This window comes from Pelodiscus sinensis, chromosome 4, assembly GCF_049634645.1.
Source record: "Pelodiscus sinensis isolate JC-2024 chromosome 4, ASM4963464v1, whole genome shotgun sequence".
Taxonomy (NCBI): Eukaryota; Metazoa; Chordata; order Testudines; family Trionychidae; genus Pelodiscus; species Pelodiscus sinensis.
This window is the reverse complement of record NC_134714.1, coordinates 132,531,042-132,550,641: the sequence shown is the minus strand read 5'-3', so window position 1 is coordinate 132,550,641 and position 19,600 is coordinate 132,531,042. Positions and strand designations below refer to the sequence as shown.

Sequence of the window (19,600 nt, the reverse complement as noted above, 5' to 3'; positions counted from 1 at the left end):
ATGTCTAGATCCATCCAGGTGAAGAGGTAAAGACACTGTGGGGAAGAAATGTGTGACATTGGTACAGACCTGAAAGTGTGAAATAGTCACAAGTAGCAGCCAGTATCTATAAGCAATAGTGTTCAAAGCACTTTCCACCTGAGTGTTAATATAATCCACTGTCTTAATATAATACTTGTGTTGAAAGGATTTGCCCAATAATTCCTCATAGGGGAGTAGTGATTTCGAGAGAAGAGTCCAAATCTCATATTGCATCGGGGATGTTGTGGGTCGCTGTGATTCTGAGCTAAGCTGCAGCAGGGGAACTCCATTCTAACTTCAGAATTATTGGCATGTCCCTGGAGTTATACCAGTACCAATGAGAGATGAGTCTGGCCCAGGGTACCTACCCCAACACTGGGACATGACCGATGGAGACATTGGGAAAGGTGCCCAACACAGGAAGTGGAATACACTCATCTCATTCTAATATCATGTTAAAAAGACCTCACGGGAGACATGGCACTACACAGGGGCTGATGCTCTGGCCCTCTGGGGCTATGTCTAGACTGCAAGCCTCTTTCGAAAAAGAGCGTCTAGACTGCAAGAAGTACTTTCAAAATAGCAAGCCACTTTTTCAAAAGAAAGCAGCGAGTCTGGATGCTCTCTTTCTAAAAAGCCCTGTTGGCATTCAAGAACGCCTTTTTTCGAAAGAGCACTTTCGAAAAAAGGCGTTCTTCCTCGTGCAATGAGGTTTACCGCCGTCGAAAGAAAAGCCGCGTTCTTTCGATTTAATTTTGAAAGAACGCGGCTGCAGTCTAGACGCAGGTGAAGTTTTTTCGAAAAAAGGCTACTTTTTTCGAAAAAACCTCTGAGTCTAGACACAGCCTGGGTTCCATTTCACACAGAAAACCATGGCAACCACAGGCATTGCATGGGCTCTGCACAGCTGGTCTCCTGGGAGCAAAGTTCTCCATGGAGCAACACTCAAAGCCAACAAAGCCGAATGTAACAACTTCTACCTCAGGCAGAGAGGTACCACCAAGTCATGGGCACAGGGGCCAGTTTGAGAGCATTTTGGTGGTTGAATGAAGCGGAAGTGAGCCCTTCATAGAATCACAGAATCTCAGAAATTGAAGGAATCTGGAGAGGTCACTCAGCCCAGCCCCCTGCAATTGTGGCAGAAGCAAGTACCATCCTCGGGAGGTGTGTGTCTCACCTGCTATTTAACATTTTCCAGTGAAGTATATTCCACAATCTCCCTGGGCAATTTATTTCAGTGTTTAACAACCCTGACATTAGGAACTTTTTCCTACTTTCCAACCTAAGCCCCCCTTTGCTGCAATTGAAGCCCATTGCTTCTTGTCCTATCATCAAAAACGAAGGAGAATCATTTTCTCCCTCCTCCATGTGATAACATTTTATGTTATGGAAAGCTGTTATCATGTCCCCTCTCAGTCTCCTCTATTCCAGACTAAAATAATTGAGACCTTTCAATCTTCTCTCGTAGCTCATGTTTTCTGGACCATTAGTCATTTTTGTTGCCCTTCTCTGGACCTTCTCCAAAGTCTGCACATTTTTCCTGATATGTGGTACCCAGAACTGAACATGGCTCAGGCCTAATCAGTGCAGACAAGAGCAGAAATATCACTTCTCATGATCCTTTGATAGCCACTCTCTGGCTACGTCTAGACTGGCATGATTTTCCGGAAATGCTTTTAACGGAAAAGTTTTCCATTAAAAACATTTTCGGAAAAGCTCCTCTAGATTGGAAGGACGCTTTTCTGCAAAATCACTTTTTGCGGAAAAGCGTCCGTGGCCAATCTAGATGCGTTTTTCCGCAAAAAAAGCCCAGATCGCCATTTTTGCAATCGGGGCTTTTTTGCGGGAAACAAATCTCTGCTGTCTACACTGGCCCTTTTGCGCAAAAGTTTTTCAGAAAAAGACTTTTGCCCAAACGGGAGCAACATAGTATTTCTGCAAAAGCACTGACAATCTTACATGAGATCATCAGTGCTTTTGTGGAAATTCAAGCGGCCAGTGTAGACAGCTGGCAAGTTTTTCCGGAAAAGCGGCTACTTTTCCGGAAAAAGTGGCCAGTCTAGACACAGCCTCTGTGAACAGTTATCCAATTACTTATGCAGCCACCTTATAGTAGCCCCATCTAGGTTGTGGATACCTAGTTTATTAACGAGAACGTCATACAGGACTGTATCAAATACTTTATTAAAATCTAGGTGTAGCCTATCTACCACTTCCCTCTCATCCACAAGGCCTGTGATGGGAAGAAAGGAATTACCCTGAGAGGACACTTTTTAACTTTACCAATTCCAAAGTGTTATCTGAGGTGGGAGAGGAGTGACAGGGAATGTCTACACTAACGTCTCTACAATGACTCAGCTATGCTGCTACAGCAGCACCATAATGTAGATGCTTTTCACATGGATGGAATCTACATCCACTCCTCTGAAGGCTCTAGTGAGGCCAAGGGATAAATAACTCATATGACGTGGGACTATTTTTCCAGCTTTATGTGACAGAACTTGGTTGATTTAATTTTTAAGCGTAAGCAAGACCTAAGAGGTTCTAATGATGGAAACAACCATTTGGTGCTCATTTCATTTTGTTGACACCTTGCTAAGGGCACCAATTTGCATTTTGTCTCTGAAGAACTGTTTTGTCCCCACTTTAATAAGCTTGGAACAGCTTATTGATGTTATTAGAGTATCAGAGGGGTAGTCATGTTAGTCTGAATCTGCAAAAGCGGCGAGGAGTCCTGTGGCACCTTATAGACTAACTGAAGTGTTGGAGCATAAGCTTTTGTGGGCAAAGACCCACTTTGTCAGATGCATGCAGATGGGTCTTTGGTGAATCTGAAAAAGGTTGGATTATAGCATAGAATTAGGGAAACGGTCACCACTTTCTTACATACCATGAGAAGCAAAATGTTCTATTACGAGGAGCGGTGGGTTAACACTTGCTATTGTGGGAGTCTGGCCCATGGAAGAGAGTGCGGGCATGTGGTATCTGAGGGTATGTCTACACTGCCACCCTTGTTCGAACTAGGGTGGTTAATGTAGGCATTTGAACTTGCAAGTGAAGCCCGGGATTTAAATAACCCGGGCTTCATTTGCATGTTCCCGGGCACCGCCATTTTAAATGCCCTGTAGTTCAAACTACCTGCCCGTGGCTACACGTGGCATGGACTAGGTAGTTCGAATTAAAGCTCCTAATTCGAATTACCGTTAAACCTCCTTGCAGGCTTCATTTGCAAGTGTGAATGCCTACATTAGCCACCCTAGTTTGAACTAGGGTGGCAGGGTAGACATACCCTGAGGGACCCCATGGTATTTCTGCATTGTAATATCAAATTTTCAGCCATGAGCTTTCAGTATCCACCAATAACAAACCAATTAAAACTTTTTCGATCAGCTCTACTCAGAAAATAGGTTGAATTGAACACAGCAGGATGAAATTAACCCTAACCTCAAACTCCATAGATCTGTGAAGAAATTGCATCATTTAATAACACAGGAGAAAAGACGGGGCCAAATTAATCCTCAAAGCATGAGCTATTCTTCAACTCACTGAGCACACTAATTAGATGTTGTTTCTCTCTGAGCATAGATTTCCCAGTTGCTTATGAGATCAAGTCTCATAGATCACACATCTCAGTATAAAACCTCCTGAATTCTCCAATCTGGCAGTGTCTGTTGATGGGGAAACACCACCTTATGTCTCTCTTCAGCAGGTACGTGCTGTTGTCCTGCACCACAGACACACACACATGCACATAGACCATGGTGATCAGTAGGTTTTGATTTCAAGACCTCGAGCACTAAAAACCTCAGCCCCAACTCCAACCTTCTGAGTTAAAGGAGCAACTTCGTGTCTGGGAAAAATAGTCAGTTTCCTAGTCACAGAAGCAAGTGCATTGCATTATGTCTCTGGGGATGTGTCTCTAGTCTACGGGATTTTTTCCGAAAAAAATGGCCTTTTTTCAAAAACACTTCCCCTTCATCCAGACTACCGCCATGTTCTTTTGAAAGTAAATCAAAAGAACGCAGCAGTTTTTTCGACTGTGGAAAACCTCATTTTAGGAGGAAGAACGCCATTTTTTTGAAAGCGCTCTTTTGAAAAAAGATGCTATGTAATGGAAACTGTGCTTTTTCGAAAGAGATCATCCTGGCTGTAGTCTAGATGCTGTCTTTCGAAAGACGCTTGTAGTCTAGGCATAGCCTAGGGGTTTCCATACAGATTAATGTAAATGCCATTTTTAGATGCCATAAAGCTTAATTAGCAGAGCACACAAGCTTTACCCCAAACCGCCATGATAAGCCACAGAGCTCCCCTTGCCCAAAGAGGGTAGAAAGATTGAAACTCATTAACTCTCACCACTTCACAAACTAAGGAATAATCTCTGCAGTCTGAGATAGTTTCACCCTGATTCTCTCACAGCACTGACATGAATTACTATTTGCTGCTCGGAATGGTGAACAGGCATGTTCTGTGTGGGAGGGTGATTAACCTGTGTGTCCTTGTATTTGTACAGTGTGTGCATTGTCAGAATAACCAGAAAGACCAGCTGTGAACCTCTGACTTTACCCTTCCCTGATCAGAAACCTGTGTCCATTAAGAAGCAAATGTCTCTTCTCTTTCTTCATTACCACTAAGCGATAGGTTGCTCAAGACATCAGCATGTCCCTGTAGCTGCCTGATCTCTGCTCAGAGGAGATGGAAGGGGGAAATCACTCGGTGGTCACTGAGTTCATTCTCTCAGGACTGACAGATCGTCCAGAGCTGCAGGTCCCTCTGTTTGTGTTGTTCCTGTTGATTTATGCTGTCACCATGATGGGAAACGGGGGGATGATCTTGTTAATCACGATTGAGACCCGACTTCACACCCCCATGTACTTTTTCCTCCGGAGTTTGTCTTTCTGTGATCTCTGCTATTCCTCGGTAATTGTTCCTACTCTGTTGCTTAACTTCTTAGCAGAGAGGAAAAGCATTTCTTATACTGCTTGCGCTGTGCAAATATACCTCTTTGTCTCTTGTGCAGATACCGAGTGTCTCTTGCTGGCTGTGATGGCGTATGATCGTTATGTGGCCATCTGTAACCCCCTGCTCTATACGGTCACCATGCCCCGGCAGCGTTGTAATCAGCTGGTGGCTGCCTGCTATGCTGTGGGCTTGGTGGATTCAATGCTACTCACATGTCTTACATTTCGACTGTCATTCTGCCACTCCAATGTCCTGAATTACTTCTGCTGTGACATCCCCCCTTTGCTGATGCTCTCCTGCTCTGACACCCAGATCAATGAGATTGTGCTGTTTGCTTCCATGTGCTACATTATGATGGGCAGCTTTGTGATCATCCTCCTGTCTTATGCCTGTATCATCTCCAGCATCTTGCAGATCCGCTCTGCCGAGGGCCGGCGCAAAGCCTTCTCCACCTGCACTTGTCACTTGATCACGGTCGTTATCCTTTACGGCACTCTCCTCTTCATGTACTTCCGTCCCACCTCCAGCTATTCCCTGGCCACGGACAAAGTAGCCTCCGTGTTCTACACAGCAGTGATCCCCATGCTGAACCCCCTCATCTACAGCCTGAGGAACAAGGAGGTGAAACACGCCCTGTACAAAGCATACAATAAATACCTCAGCAATCTGTGAATATTTTTTTCTAAGAGCTATTTTAGTGATGAGGAGAGGAAAAACAGGCCAATTCAGTTCCAAGCCCATTCAATGTCATTTCACAGGCTGCATAGCCGTCGCGTTCATTAATATATTGTTCTTATTATGCTCAACTTCATGTCTCTGTTCCAGTGGTTATTGTGTAGTTGCCCAAGATAGAACAAGTTTGAAAAGCAAGATTGAGAACAACCTAGACTGGAATAATGTATTATTCAGGGGCTGTGGTTCTTTATGGAAAGGCAGGAAACCCAAGGACAAATCTTTGTCCAGCCCTGGTCTGAAGCGGGAATTGAAGTTGGATCTCCCACCTCAAAAAACTGATTGAACAGGGTCAAAATTACAAAGAGAGGATGTATCGCTGCCTGCTACCTTTCTCCCTCCCTGCTCTTGCTCCCTTTCTCTCTACTCATGGCATCAACAGCATCTGAAGGAAGTGTTGGAAAAGGGTTCTGACTGGAAGTCATCCAGCCAGTAAGACTGTAAAAGCAGGTGATGAGAGAAATCTTCAATTTTAACTTATTTAACTTGTTAAGTTAGGGTATGTCTACACTACCCCCCTAGTTCGAACTAGGGGGGTAATGTATGCATACCGAACTTGCTAATGAAGCCCGGGATTTGAATTTCCCGGGCTTCATTAGCATAAAGCCGGCGCCACCATTTTTAAAAGCCGGCTAGTGCGAACCCCGTGCCGCGCGGCTACACGCGGCACGGACTAGATAGTTCGGATTAGGCTTCTAATCCGAACTATCTGTACGCCTAATCCGAACTAGCCGGCTTTTTTTAAGAGGAAAAGGCTTTATTTTCTGAAAGATCCCCATCTAGACTGGCGCTTTTTTCCGGCAAAGCTCTGAGCTCATGTTTATGCAAATGAAGCGGGGGGGATTTAAATCCCCGCTTCATTTGCAATTGCGATGTGTCTAATTTTCATCCCTTTTACGGAAAAGGGATGCAGTCTAGACACAGCTAAAGTGTAATACATTCATGTCATCCAAGTATCATCTTAAAAGGACCTCATAGGAGACACAGCACTGCACACTGGCTGGTGCTCTGGTCCTCTGGGTTCCATTCCCACGTGGAAAGCCATGGCAACCACATTAATTGCATGGGCTCTGCACAGCCATTCTCCTGGGAGAAAAGATGCTTCAGGGAGCAAATCTCAAAGCCATCAAAGCCAAAAGTTACACATAGTTTACGAGACAATCCTGAAGAGACAGAATTTAAATGTGTATGTTAATGGAGGAAAGTTTATATACCAGGTATCTAAAAAGGGTGTCACAAGGCGGAGGGAGAAAACTTGTTCTTCCTGGCTTCTGAGGATAGAATAAGAAGCAATGGGCTTAAACTGCAGCAAGGGAGGTTGAGGTTGGACATTAGGAAAAACTTCGTAACTGTCAGAGTGATTAAACACTGGAATAAATTGCCCAGGGAGGTTGTGGAATCCCCATCTCTGGGGATATTTAAGAGCAGGTTAGATAAATGTCTATCAGGGATGGTCTAGACAGTGCTGGGTCCTGCCATGAGGGCAGGGGACTGGACTCGATGACCTCTCGCAGTCCCTTCCAGTCCTAGTATTCTATGATTCTATGATTCTTTTAAATGACTTGTCACCTTAGCACAAGGGCCAGGCAAGTTTTACTATAAGGGCTTAAACTGCAGCAAGGGAGATCATCCAGTACAGCTTGGTGGGAGTGTTATGCTTATAAGAAGCACGCCGGATCTTTTTCATGGGAAAAGGCAATACAATCCAGATCTTTTTCATGGGAAAAGTACAATATTTATTGAGAATACAGTAGAGAAGCAGTTAGCATATGCTTTATAAAGACAAACCCACATACACACACACAGGTCCTGCACACGGTGCATGGTTACCAGGCCATGGTGGCTCAAATAATTCTTACTGGCCAGACAAGACTGCCTGAGCGAGGAGTCGGGGTTGCTCTGATACTCCTCTGAGGCTTAGCTAGCAGAACTGAACCCAGAGTACTATGGCAAGAGCCCCCCTTCTTTTACATGTAAGTTCCCATGGGAGTCTATGGGTTTTGTAGTGTCATGCTGCAATCATCCATCCTTAGAAGGCGTTAATCTGTGTTCTCCAGATTTGTCCTTTGATGGTGATTGTCCGACTGCCCATCATTGTCTCTCACTCTTGGGGGGGGGGGTCTCTGCCTGTCTCCAGGGTTCATCAGTGCTGCTAATTCAATTCAGCCTCAAGACGCAATGGCTGTTTCCTCATTATCTTCAGAGTTTCCACTTTTTCTTGATTCCTCTGGGCATCTGTGATGGCTTTCCCACTTACACAACTCCTCCACTCACACCACACAACTGTACAGAGTTTCAGACAAGATCAATAGTTACTAGAAGACACAACTTAATTTGTGATGCAGACGATGGCTGCGTCTAGACTGGCAAGTATTTCCGCAAAAACAAGCGCTTTTGTGCAAAAACTTGCCAACTGTCTACACTGGCCGCTTGATTTTGTGCAAAAGCACTGACGTTCTACAGTCCGAAATCAGTGCTTCTTGCGCAAATGCTTTGACGTTCCCGTTCGGGCAAAAGCCCTTTTCTGGAAAAGTTTTTGCACAAGAGGGCCAATGTAGACAGCTAAAAACCGTTTTGCGCAAAAAAGCCCCAATGGCGAAAATGGCGATCGGGGCTTTCTTGCGCAAAACCGCGTCTAGATTGGCACGGACGCTTTTCCACAAAAAATGCTTTTGCGGAAAATCTAAACGCTCTTTTCTGCAAATGCTTTTACCGGAAAAACTTTTCAGTTAAAGGCATTTGAGGAAAATCATGCAAATCTAGACGTAGCCAAGGGGTACAATCTGAAGGGAGGTTCTAAAGAGGACGGAGAAAGGCTGTTCTCAGTAGTGACGGATGGCAGAACAAGGAGTAATGGGGGAGTTACAGTGGGGGAGGACTAGGTTGGATATTAGGAAAAACTATTTCCCTAGGCAGGTGGTGAAGTACTGGAATGGGTTACCTAGGGAGGTGGTGGAGTCTCCATCCCTAGAGGTTTTTAAGTCTTGGCTTGACAAAGCTCTGGTTGGGTTGATTTAGTTGGGATTGGTCCTGCCTAGGGGAGGGGGCTGGATCTGATGACCTCCGTAGGTCTCTTCCAGCCCTATGATTCTATGATTCTAAATGAATTTGTAATGCTGCAGTAAACATTATCTAATCATGAAAGACAGAAAGAAATAGAAGAATACAGACCTTATAAGCAAGCCATTATGCATGAAATCATTACACATCACACTTATAGTCTTATAACCAATACTAAAATATACATTTTTGCTACAGGTGAGGGCTATAAACAGAGGAAAATGACTACAGAGGAAGATGGCTATTTGACCTCAGATCAAAAAACATTTAAAGTCACACTCCCTGTTAATTATCTCTTATGTTAGTCTTCTTTCTTCTATAACATTTTACAAAATATATACAAGATAATCCTTAACTTGGGTGCCATGGTGGAACAAATCAGAATAAACACACACACCCTCAATATTGATAGAAATGTAGCCGTGTTAGTCTGGTGTCGCTGAAACAAAAAACAGGACTATGTAGCATTTTAAAGACTAACAAGATGGGTTATTAGGTGATGAGCTTTTGTGGGCCAGACCTACTACCTCAGATCAAATAGTGGAAGAAAATTGTCACAACCATATATACCAAAGGATACAATTAAAAAAAATGAACACATATGAAAAGGACAAATCAAATTTCAAAACAGGAGGAGGATGGGGGGAAAGGTAAATGTCTGTGAGTTAATGATATTAGAGATGATAATTGCGGAAGCTATCTTTGTAATGGGTAAGATAATTAATGTCTTTGTTTAAGCTTAGGTGTAAAGTGTCGAATTTAAGCATGAATGACAGTTCAGCGGATTCTCTTTCAAGTATAGTCTTAAAAGGACTTTGAAGCAGGATGCAGGTAATCATGTCGTTGAGACAATGTCCTTTCTGGTTGAAATGGCAAGAAACTGTTTTTTCTTTGTGATCCTGTCTAATATCTGTTTTGTGGGCACAAGACAAAACTCACTTTGCTCATGGATGGAAAATACAAGAGAGAACATTTTTGTTTCCCATGTTCTAGAAGCTGGAGCAGTGGGCTAGCATTTGGTGATGGAAGAATTGGTGCTATGCGATATCTGAGGGACCCCGTAGTAATTCTCCATTGTAATATCAAGTTTTCAGTCACAAGCTTTTGGTATCCACCAACAACGAACAAAATCAACTCTTTTTTGATCAGTTCTTCTCAGAACCCAGCTTGAACTAAAAACAGCAGGATGAAATTAACCTAACCTCAAATTCCATATCTGTGAGGAAAGTGCATTATTTAATAACACAGGAGAAAAGAGTGGGCCAAATTAATCCCCAAAGCATGAGCTACTCTTCAACTCACTGAGCACACTAATTAGATGTTGTTTCTCTCTGAGCATAAATTTCCCAGTAGATTATGAGATCACGTCCCATAGATCACAAATCTCAATATAAAACCTCCTGAATTCTCCAACCTGGCAGAGTCTGTCGCTAGGGAAACGCCACCTCATGTCTCTCCTCAGAAGGTATGTTCTGTTGTCCTGCACCACAGACACACACACATAGACCACAGTGATCAGCAGGTTTTGATTTCAAGACCTCGAGCACTAAAAACCTCAGCCCCACCTCGCTGGTGGAGAAAAATCGGCAGTTTCCTAGTCACCGAGCTGGTTTATTGCTTCATGTCTCTGGGTTTGCACACAGATTAATGTAAATGCCATTTTTGGATGCCAGAAAAGCTTAATTAGCACAGCAAAAGCTTTACCCCAAACTGACATGCCAAGCCACAGAGCTCCCCTGGCCCAAAGACGGTAGAAATATTGACACTCGCTAACTCTCACCCCTTCATGAGGTAAGCAATAATCTCTACAGTTTGAGATAGTTTCGCCTTGATTCGCTCATGGCAGTGAAATGAGTTACTGTTTGCTGCTCGGAATAGTGAACAGGCGTGTTCTTTGTGGGAGGGTGATGAACCTGCATGTTCTTTTATGTGTACAATGTGTGCATTGTATGGCACATCTGGAATGATCAGCTGTGAGCATCTGGCTCTGTGCACTTAATTCTTATCTGATGTGGTAGCAATGTCCATTAAGAAACTGATCTCTCCTCATTTTCTTCATTACCACAGAGCAATAGATTGCCCAGCATATCAACATGCCCCGGTAGCTGCCTGCTCTTTCCTCAGAGGAGATGGAAGAGGGAAATCACTCGGTGGTGGCTGAGTTCATTCTCTCAGGACTGACAGATCGTCCGGAACTGCAGGTCCCCCTGTTTGTGTTGTTCCTACTGATTTACATTGTCACCATCGTAGGGAACGGGGGGATGATCTTGTTAATCACGATTGAGCCCCGACTTCACACCCCCATGTACTTTTTTCTCCGGAGTTTGTCTTTCTGCGATCTCTGCTATTCTACAGTAATTGTCCCTAAGATGCTGCAGCATTTCTTAGCAGAGAGGAAAAGCATTTCCTACACTGCCTGTGCTGTGCAAATATACCTCCTTGTCTTTTTTTCAGATACTGAGTGTCTCTTGCTGGCTGTGATGGCGTATGACCGTTATGCAGCCATCTGTAACCCGCTGCTCTATACAGTCACCATGTCCAGGTGGCGTTGTAACCAGCTGGTGGCTGGGTGCTATGCTCTTGGGGTGGTCGATGCATCGATACTCACTTGTTTTACATTCCGATTGTCATTCTGCCGCTCAAATGTCCTTAATTATTTCTGCTGCGACATCCCCCCAGTCCTGGCGCTCTCCTGCTCTGACACCGGCATCAGTGAGGTTGTGCTGTTTGCATCCATGTGCTACATTGTAGTGAGCAGCTTTGTGATCATCCTCCTCTCCTACATCTGTATCATCTCCAGCATCTTGCAGATCCGCTCCGCCGAGGGCCGGCGCAAAGCCTTCTCCACCTGCACTTTCCACTTGGTCACGGTGGCTATATTCCATGGCACTCTGTTCTTCATATATTTACGTCCCACCTCCAGCTATTCCTTGAACACGGACAAAATTGCCTCAGTGTTTTACACAGCAGTGATCCCCATGTTGAACCCCCTCATCTACAGCCTGAGGAACATGGAGGTGAAACACGCCCTGAACAAAGCAAGGAATAAACTCCTAAGCCGGCTGTGAATATTTTTTCACTGAGTTCTAATTTAGTGACAAGTTGAGGAAAACCAGGCCAATTCAATTCCGAACCCATTGTAATGTCATTTTGCAGGGTGCATAGCAGTTGTGCTCATTAGTGTGTTGTTCTTCTTATGTATTTATTTGTATACCAAAAAGGCCTGCTGGCCCCAATCGAAATCAAGACTTCCTTAGGCTCTTACCCCACCAAAATTCAAGGAGGCACCTGGATGATATGTCTAAGTATATATGTGATGTGGTTGGATGCATGGAGTTGTTTGTATTGAGAAAGAAGAAGGCAGCATCAAATGTAGCTCCCTCTTTTTTTGTAGCTGGTTTGGTTTCATCATGTTATTGCAAATATGAAGTGTGTGATTACCGTGGCTGAAACACAGGAAGTTCAGCACATCCTCTTGCTATCCTGCAGCCCTTCTTGTGCTCCATCAGGTCATGGTGGAGATTGTCACGTGGCTTCTCTCCATGCACTAGGAGGGGAAAGGAGATGTCAGTCACAATGGGCTTTATTTTGAGTTAAGGGGACAACAAAGGAAGTAAGAGCAAGGGCAACGTTTCCAAGACAAATTGTTGTGTCTTTGCTTTCTCTTTGACAGTCCTCACTCAACTAAATCCAAACTAGCACAGAGAAGGGAAGTTTTCTCTCTCTTTTTTTAAAAATATAAATCATGACAAACAGTTTGTCCATCATCAGCAAGTTCACTGGGGTTCTTGCTTTTACTTCAGTTGGAAAGATTCATAGACTCTGAGGGTGTCTCTAGACCACGGGTTCTCAACTGTGGGCCATATGGCTGCCCAGGGGCCACGCCCTACCTCTAGGGCACCATATGGAAAAAACGGAACAGTCGGTAAATTATGTACTTTTTTTTCAACTAACAGTGGTTATGAGGGGGGCCACAGAGGTAAACGAGGCTCAGAAGGGGGCCATGAGCAAAAAAAAAAAAAGTTTGAGAAACACTGGTCTAGAAAAAAAGTGGCGTTTTTTCGAAAAATCTTTACCTGCATCTAGACTACCACCGCATTCTGTCGCCAATCAATTGAAAGAATGCAGAGGGTTTTTTGACCGCGGTAAACCTCATTTTACAGGGAAGAACGCCTTTTTTTAAACAAAATACAGGACTATGTAGCACTTTAAAGACTAACAAGATGGTTTATTAGATGATGAGCTTTCGTGGGCCAGACCCACTTCCTCAGATCAAATAGTGGAAGAAAATAGTCACAACCATATATACCAAAGGATACAATTAAAAAAAGTGAACACATATGAAAAGGACAAATCACATTTCAGAACAGAAGGGGATGCGGGAGGGGGAGAGGAAGGTAAATGTCTGTGAGCTAATGGTATTAGAGGTGATAATTGGGGAAGCTATCTTTGTAATGGGTAAGATAGTTAGTGTCTTTGTTGAGATCGACACGTAGAGTGTCGAATTTTAGCATGAATGACAGTTCATAGGATTCCCTTTCAAGTGCAGATTTAAAAGGCTCTTTCAAAAAGAGGCGCTATGTAATGCACACTGTGCTTTTTTGAAAGAGAGCATCTGGACTGCCTGGGTGCTCTCTTTTGAAAAAGTGGCTTGCTTTTTCGAAAGAACTGGTTGTAGTCTAGGCGCTCTTTTTCAAAAGAGGCTTTTTCGAAAGATACTTTCGAAAAAGCTTCTTTCGAAAGAGGCTTGCAGTCTAGACATAGCCTAGCTTGGTTCATTTCTCTCTCTCAGTCTCATGAGCTGTACAATTCCCACGATCCCTGCTCCTCAGGCTAAAAGCCTATTTTCTGAGTTCATAGGGGCCCAGAAAATGTTCATCTCAAACTGATCCATCTCTTAAAAGGCCCTAAACTTTTGGCAAATTGAACCATTGATGGAAATCTTCATTGGGGTTAAAGGAAACATTTTGCACAATCAGAAATGGGACATTTCTTTTCCTTCCTGTGTAACTTAAAGGAAATGGCAATGAAGGGTGAGACTGACAAGATGGATGGGACTGGAAGAGGCAGTTACGATGTTGCGTCTCTTGTAACCTTTAATCCAGGGATTGGAGAATTCCCATGGGAGGTGCCACTGGACCCTCAAAACTTTTAGACATGGTGATCTTAGCTAGTATGGGAAACTTCAATATATTGATAAGATGATCTAGTATTGCTGATGATTTATAGTAAAGGTGGTTAGGTATTTCATTCCTGAGCTGCTGTATAATTCAATTCAATATAAGTACAATATGAAATATAATGACCATTTCTTTTAGCATCTTTGTCTTTTCTTCATTCAATGAGGAAAAAATTAAAGTTATTCCTTTAAGAATGTAGGAATTATTTGAAATATAAAAAAACCCTGCTAGTCTGTACAATGTGTAGCCTCTTCATCTCATTACAACTTTCTGGAAGCAGCATTTTCAAAAGCAGTCACTAATTCAGCGTGCCTATGGAACGAGTATGAAAATGTGGGTCTTAAATTTGTTCTGCCTCTATTTGCCCATCTCTGAATGGTAGCAATAATACTTGTCTGTTTTATAACAGGGTGGATAACATTTCATAGATCCCTGTATAGGCCTCCTCAATGAGCTAACTCTGAGCACCTCAAAATGTATATTGAATTGATTGTCATAACTTCCACATTAGCTAGTGTGGTATTGTCTACATTATACTGGTGAAGAGCTGAGACACAGAGAAAGTAAATATCTTCCTCAAAGTTTCCATAAGAGGTCTGGGAACTAAGCCTCAAATTACAAAAAGCTTTCCTTCGCATGACAGTAAAGGGATAGTGGTGTAACACCTATGTGTAAAAGTAGCAACACAGTCCCTCATTCTATACATAATGCTCATAATCCGCTGATCATCATTGTCATGGTAATTGTACGGGGAAGCATTGTATATCAAATGATAAGATTCTACCGTATAACATTACTGAGCCACTGTGAGTTTTAAAAAGTAGGGGCAAAGCAGTTCCTCAGGGTATGTGTACACTACAGCACTAATTCGAACTAACTTAATTCGAATTAGTTAATTTGAACTAAGCTAATTCGAATTAGTGTATCTAGACCTAAAAACTAATTCGAATTAGTGTTTTGCTAATTCGAAATAGCATGTCCACACTGAGGGTGTGTCTAGACTACATGCCTCCTTCGACGGAGGCATGTAGATTAGCCAGATCGGAAGAGGGAAATGAAGCCGCGATTAAAATAATCGCGGCTTCATTTAAATTTAAATGGCTGCCCCGATCTGCCGATCAGCTGTTTGTCGGCAGATCGGGGGAGTCTGGACGCGATGCCCCGACAAAGAAGCCTTTCTTCATCGACACAGGTAAGCCTCGTGAAACCAGGTTTACCTGTGTCGATGAAGAAAGGCTTCTTTGTCGGGGCATCGCGTCCAGACTCCCCCGATCTGCCGACAAACAGCTGATCGGCAGATCGGGGCAGCCATTTAAATTTAAATGAAGCCGCGATTATTTTAATCGCGGCTTCATTTCCCTCTTCCGATCTGGCTAATCTACATGCCTCCGTCGAAGGAGGCATGTAGTCTAGACACACCCTGAGTGGCCCCTGAACTGAAGTTAAGGCTGGCCAGAACCAGTGCTAACAGGGCATCAGGTTAGGACTCAGAGTGTGGAGCTGCTGCTTCAGGCTAGCCGAGGGCTGTGCTTAAAGGGACCTGACCCCCACCTTGGACAGACAGTTCTCAGGGTTCCCCGCTTGCTTGTCTAACTCGATGAGGGACAGCAAAGCAGTCCTATCTTGGAGTACCCTGAGGGCCAAGTGCTGTGATGTGCCGAGTGTGGGCAATCAGCCCGGCTGCACTTGCCACAAGCTGCCATCCGGGGGGTTCAGTCAGGGGGCTGTCAGGATCCAGGAGGCCCTGCAAGAGAGCTTCCACCCTGAGGAGCCCGCAGAGCCAGCCCAGTCCTCCCCATCAGGGGCTCGTGCCCCATTCCTCCCTCTCCTCCTTCCACTTACCCCTCCCTAGCCCCCCTTTCTGATGTAAAAAATAAAGGACACATGTGTTCAAAAATAGAAACTTTAACAAAACTGGGGGGGAGATTAACCTCCGGGGAGACTGGGAAAAGGAGGTGGGAGAGGGGAACAGAGAGGGTGCGAGAGGGGAGGGGGAAACCTGGGAGGAGGGAGCGGGAAGGGGAAAGCCAGGGGAAAAAGGAGGAGGGGAAGTATAAAACTATGGAACGCCATATCTTCAGTACTGTGTACAGATGTGGTCTCCTCACCTCAAAAAACATATTTTGGCCTTGGAAAGGGTTCAGAAAAGGGCAACTAAAATGATTAGGGGTTTGGAACAGGTCCCATATGAAGAGAGGCTAAAGAGACTGGGACTTTTCAGCTTAGAAAAGAGGAGACCGAGGGGGGATATGATAGAGGTCTATAAAATCATGAGTGGTGTGGAGAGGGTGAATAAAGAAAAGTTCTTCATTAGTTCCCATAATATAAGGACTAGAGGACACCAAATGAAATTAATGGGCAGCAGGTTTAAAACTAATAAGCAAAAGTTCTTCTTCACACAGCACATAGTCAACCTGTGGAACTCCTTGTCACAGGAGACTGTGAAGGCTAGAACTATAAGGGTATGTCTACACTACCCTCCTAGTTCGAACTAGGAGGGTAATGTAGGCATACCACACTTGCAAATGAAGCCCGGGATTTGAGTTTAAAGAGAAGTTAGATAAATTCATGGAGGTTAGGTCCATGGAGTGCTATTAGCCAGGGGGTAGGAATGCTGGCCCTGGCCTCTGTTTGTGGAAGGCTGGAGGTGGACGGCACGAGACAAATCGCTTGGTCATTGTCTTTGGTCCATCCCCTCCGGGGTACCTGGTACTGGCCACTGTTGGCTAGATGGACCTTCGGTCTGACCCAGTATGGCCATTCTTATGTTCTTATGTTCTAAGCTCAGGGTCGGGGGTCTCACTGGACCAACTTGATTTTCATGCAAACCTGCTCCTAGGTTTGCATGTGGCCTTCGGTGGCCAGGCTGGCAGCTATCCTGCCCTAGACAGCCACATTCCTGTGCCTAGTGCGGAGAATGAGGTTTACCTCATTCGAATTAAGCACGCCGCTAGTTTGATTTAAATTCAAACTAGCGGTTTGCCTGTGTAGCCCCTATTAAAGTTAATTTGAACTAATGGCTGTTAGTTCGAATTAATTTGTAGTGTAGACATACCCTCAGAGACAAAAAAATTGATGCCTCAGCCAGGGTTCAATCAAATCAATGATAGCTCACCTGGTTAAGGGATCTTTCTTAGGCAGAAAGAAGGGTATTAGTGGGAAATTTACATTTCGACATAGAGCTGGGAACAGAGTGCCTGACATCTAAGGTGTTTACAAGAGTTGCCCAAAAATTCCCATTTGGGGAGTAGTAGTTTTGAAAGCAGACCCCAACTCTTAAATTCAGGGCTCTCACACTCTTTACAATGGGTAGGTTTTGGGTCGGTGTGATTCTGAGCTAAGATACAGCAGTGGGAATCCAGATTAACTCTACTGACATCGTTAGTATTCCTTGGAGTTATACCAGTGTAACTGAGAGAAGAATTTAGTCAAAGCTTTCTAGACCGATGCTGGGAAATTACTTAGGGAGACATTTGGAGAGGTACCCCACACACAAAGTGAAATAGCTCTACTCAATACCAGCTCAAACTAAACACAGAAGGATGAAATGTATCCCTAAACTCTGTATCTCGGATAGAACTTGCATCATTTAATAGCAGGGGAGAAAAGAGTGCGCCAAATTAATCCCAAGCGTAGGATGTACACCAAAGGTGTCTTTGGTTCTCTGAGCTCATTAATGAAATGTCTCTTTGCGCTCAGGTATTCCCTATTGTTTCCTGGAGCATGTCCCATGGATCACAAATCTCAGTATAAAACTTCCCAAATTCTCCAAACCGGCAGTTTCTGTCAATAGGGAAACCCCACCACATCTCCCTCTTCTCAGCAGGTACATGCTGTTGTCCTGCATCACGGCCATACTCACGTACAGACACCATGGAGACCGGCAGGTACACAACTCTAGACCTCCCGCACTAAAACCTCCCCCAAGCTCATACCCAGGGAGCCAACAGAATGAGTGATTTGGTTGGAAAACACAGGAAATTACATAGTCGCTGAAGCCAGAGCCCTTTATTAGGTTTTTATACAGACTAATGTAGCAGATGCTGGAAAGCTTAATGAGCACAGTAAGAAAGAGTTATTCCAAACCTGCATGCTGAGCCACAGAGCGCACCTTGCCTCAAAAGGGAAGAGAGTTTCCCGCTTGTTTACACTCCCCCCTTCTGTACTCTTGTCAGACAGATGGTTTTCACCCCGATTCTTTCACAGCAGAGTCACGAGTCACCATCTGCTGCTTGGATTCATGAAAAGGACAGTTTGAGTGTAGGGTGTAATTAACCTGTATGTCCTTGGTTTTGTACAGTGTCTGCATTGTATGGAACACCTGGAATGGCCACCTGTGGACACCTGGTTCTCTGGACCAAGCCCTTGCTTGAGCTGGTACTGGTGCCCATTAAGAAACTCATCTTCATTTCTCTTCACTTACTTTGGTACAGAGAAGGGATAAGTTTCTTTCTTCAGCCACCTGCTCACCTCACTGTAGCTGCCTGATCTCGGCTCAGAGGAGATGGAAGAGGGAAATCACTCGGAGGCGACTGAGTTCATTCTCTCAGGACTGACAGATCGCCCGGAGCTGCAGGTCCCCCTGTTTGTGTTGTTCCTACTGATTTATGTTGTCACCCTGGTAGGTAATGGGGGGATGATCTTATTAATCATGATTGATCCCCGACTCCACACCCCCATGTACTTTTTCCTCGGTAATTTGTCTTTCTGTGATTTCTGCTATTCCACAGTAATTTCCCCCAAGATGCTGCTGGATTTCTTAGCCGAGAGGAAAAGCATTTCTCATGCTGCCTGTGCTGTGCAAATGTATTTTGTCATTTTTTTTCAAGATATTGAGTGTCTCTTGTTGGCTGTGATGGCGTACGACCGTTATGTGGCCATTTCTAAACCCCTGCTCTATATGATCACCATGTCCCGGCAGCGCTGTAACCAGCTGGTGGCTGGAGTCTGTGCTGTGGGGCTACTGGATGCAATGATACTCATGTATTTTACATTCCGGCTGTCATTCTGCCATTCCATCATCATCAATCATTTCTGCTGTGACATGCCCCCATTGCTGGCGCTCTCCTGCTCTGACACCCGCCTCAGTGAGATTGTGTTGTTTGCCTCCATGTGCTACATTGTAGTGAGCAGCGTTGTGACCGTCCTCCTCTCCTACGTCTGTATCTTCTTCACCCTCCTGCGGATCCGCTCTGCCGAGGGCCGGCGCAAAGCCTTCTCCACCTGCACTTGCCACTTGACGGCGGTGGTCATGTTTCATGGCACCCTCCTCTTTATGTATTTCCGACCCACCTCCAGCTATTCTATGGACACCGACAAAATAGCCTCGGTGTTCTACACGCTGGTGATCCCCTTGTTGAATCCCCTGATCTACAGCCTCAGGAACACGGAGGTGAAGCGCGCCTTGAACAACGTGAGGAATAAACTCCTAACCCGTTCCTGAATCTTGTTAACTCAGTACCTAGCAATGGGGAGTGGATTCAATTCCCAGGCCATTTGAATGTCACTTTGTAGAGCCCATGGTAGCATTGTTCATTACTACATTGATATTATTATTTGTTTGTTCGTATTCCAAAAGTGCCTGCAAGCCCCCGCTGAGATAAGACATCATGAGGCTGTTGCCCCAGCAAAATTCAAGGTAGCTCCTG

General features: G+C 44.5%; 3 protein-coding genes across 3 annotated transcripts; all 3 read left to right on the top strand.

The window, feature by feature from the left end:
- The first annotated feature begins 4,713 nt into the window (after nucleotides 1–4,713).
- LOC102461935 (olfactory receptor 8U9-like) lies at nucleotides 4,714–5,652 on the top strand. The gene has a single exon (XM_006117271.3). The coding sequence runs from the start codon at nucleotides 4,714–4,716 to the stop codon at nucleotides 5,650–5,652; it is 939 nt and encodes a 312-aa protein (XP_006117333.3).
- A 5,249-nt stretch (nucleotides 5,653–10,901) lies between these two features.
- Nucleotides 10,902–11,840, top strand: LOC106731572 (olfactory receptor 8U3-like). The gene has a single exon (XM_014570577.2). It carries the CDS (start codon nucleotides 10,902–10,904, stop codon nucleotides 11,838–11,840), a length of 939 nt encoding a protein of 312 aa, XP_014426063.2.
- A 6,616-nt stretch (nucleotides 11,841–18,456) lies between these two features.
- Nucleotides 18,457–19,395, top strand: LOC102461708 (olfactory receptor 8U9-like). The gene has a single exon (XM_014570576.2). The coding sequence runs from the start codon at nucleotides 18,457–18,459 to the stop codon at nucleotides 19,393–19,395; it is 939 nt and encodes a 312-aa protein (XP_014426062.2).
- The last annotated feature ends 205 nt before the right edge of the window (nucleotides 19,396–19,600 follow it).

Excerpts from the sequence above, each read along its gene's own strand:
- LOC102461935 (XM_006117271.3), top strand. The coding sequence starts at position 4,714 with ATGGAAGGGGGAAATCACTCGGTGGTCACTGAGTTCATTCTCTCAGGA.
- LOC106731572 (XM_014570577.2), top strand. The coding sequence starts at position 10,902 with ATGGAAGAGGGAAATCACTCGGTGGTGGCTGAGTTCATTCTCTCAGGA.
- LOC102461708 (XM_014570576.2), top strand. The coding sequence starts at position 18,457 with ATGGAAGAGGGAAATCACTCGGAGGCGACTGAGTTCATTCTCTCAGGA.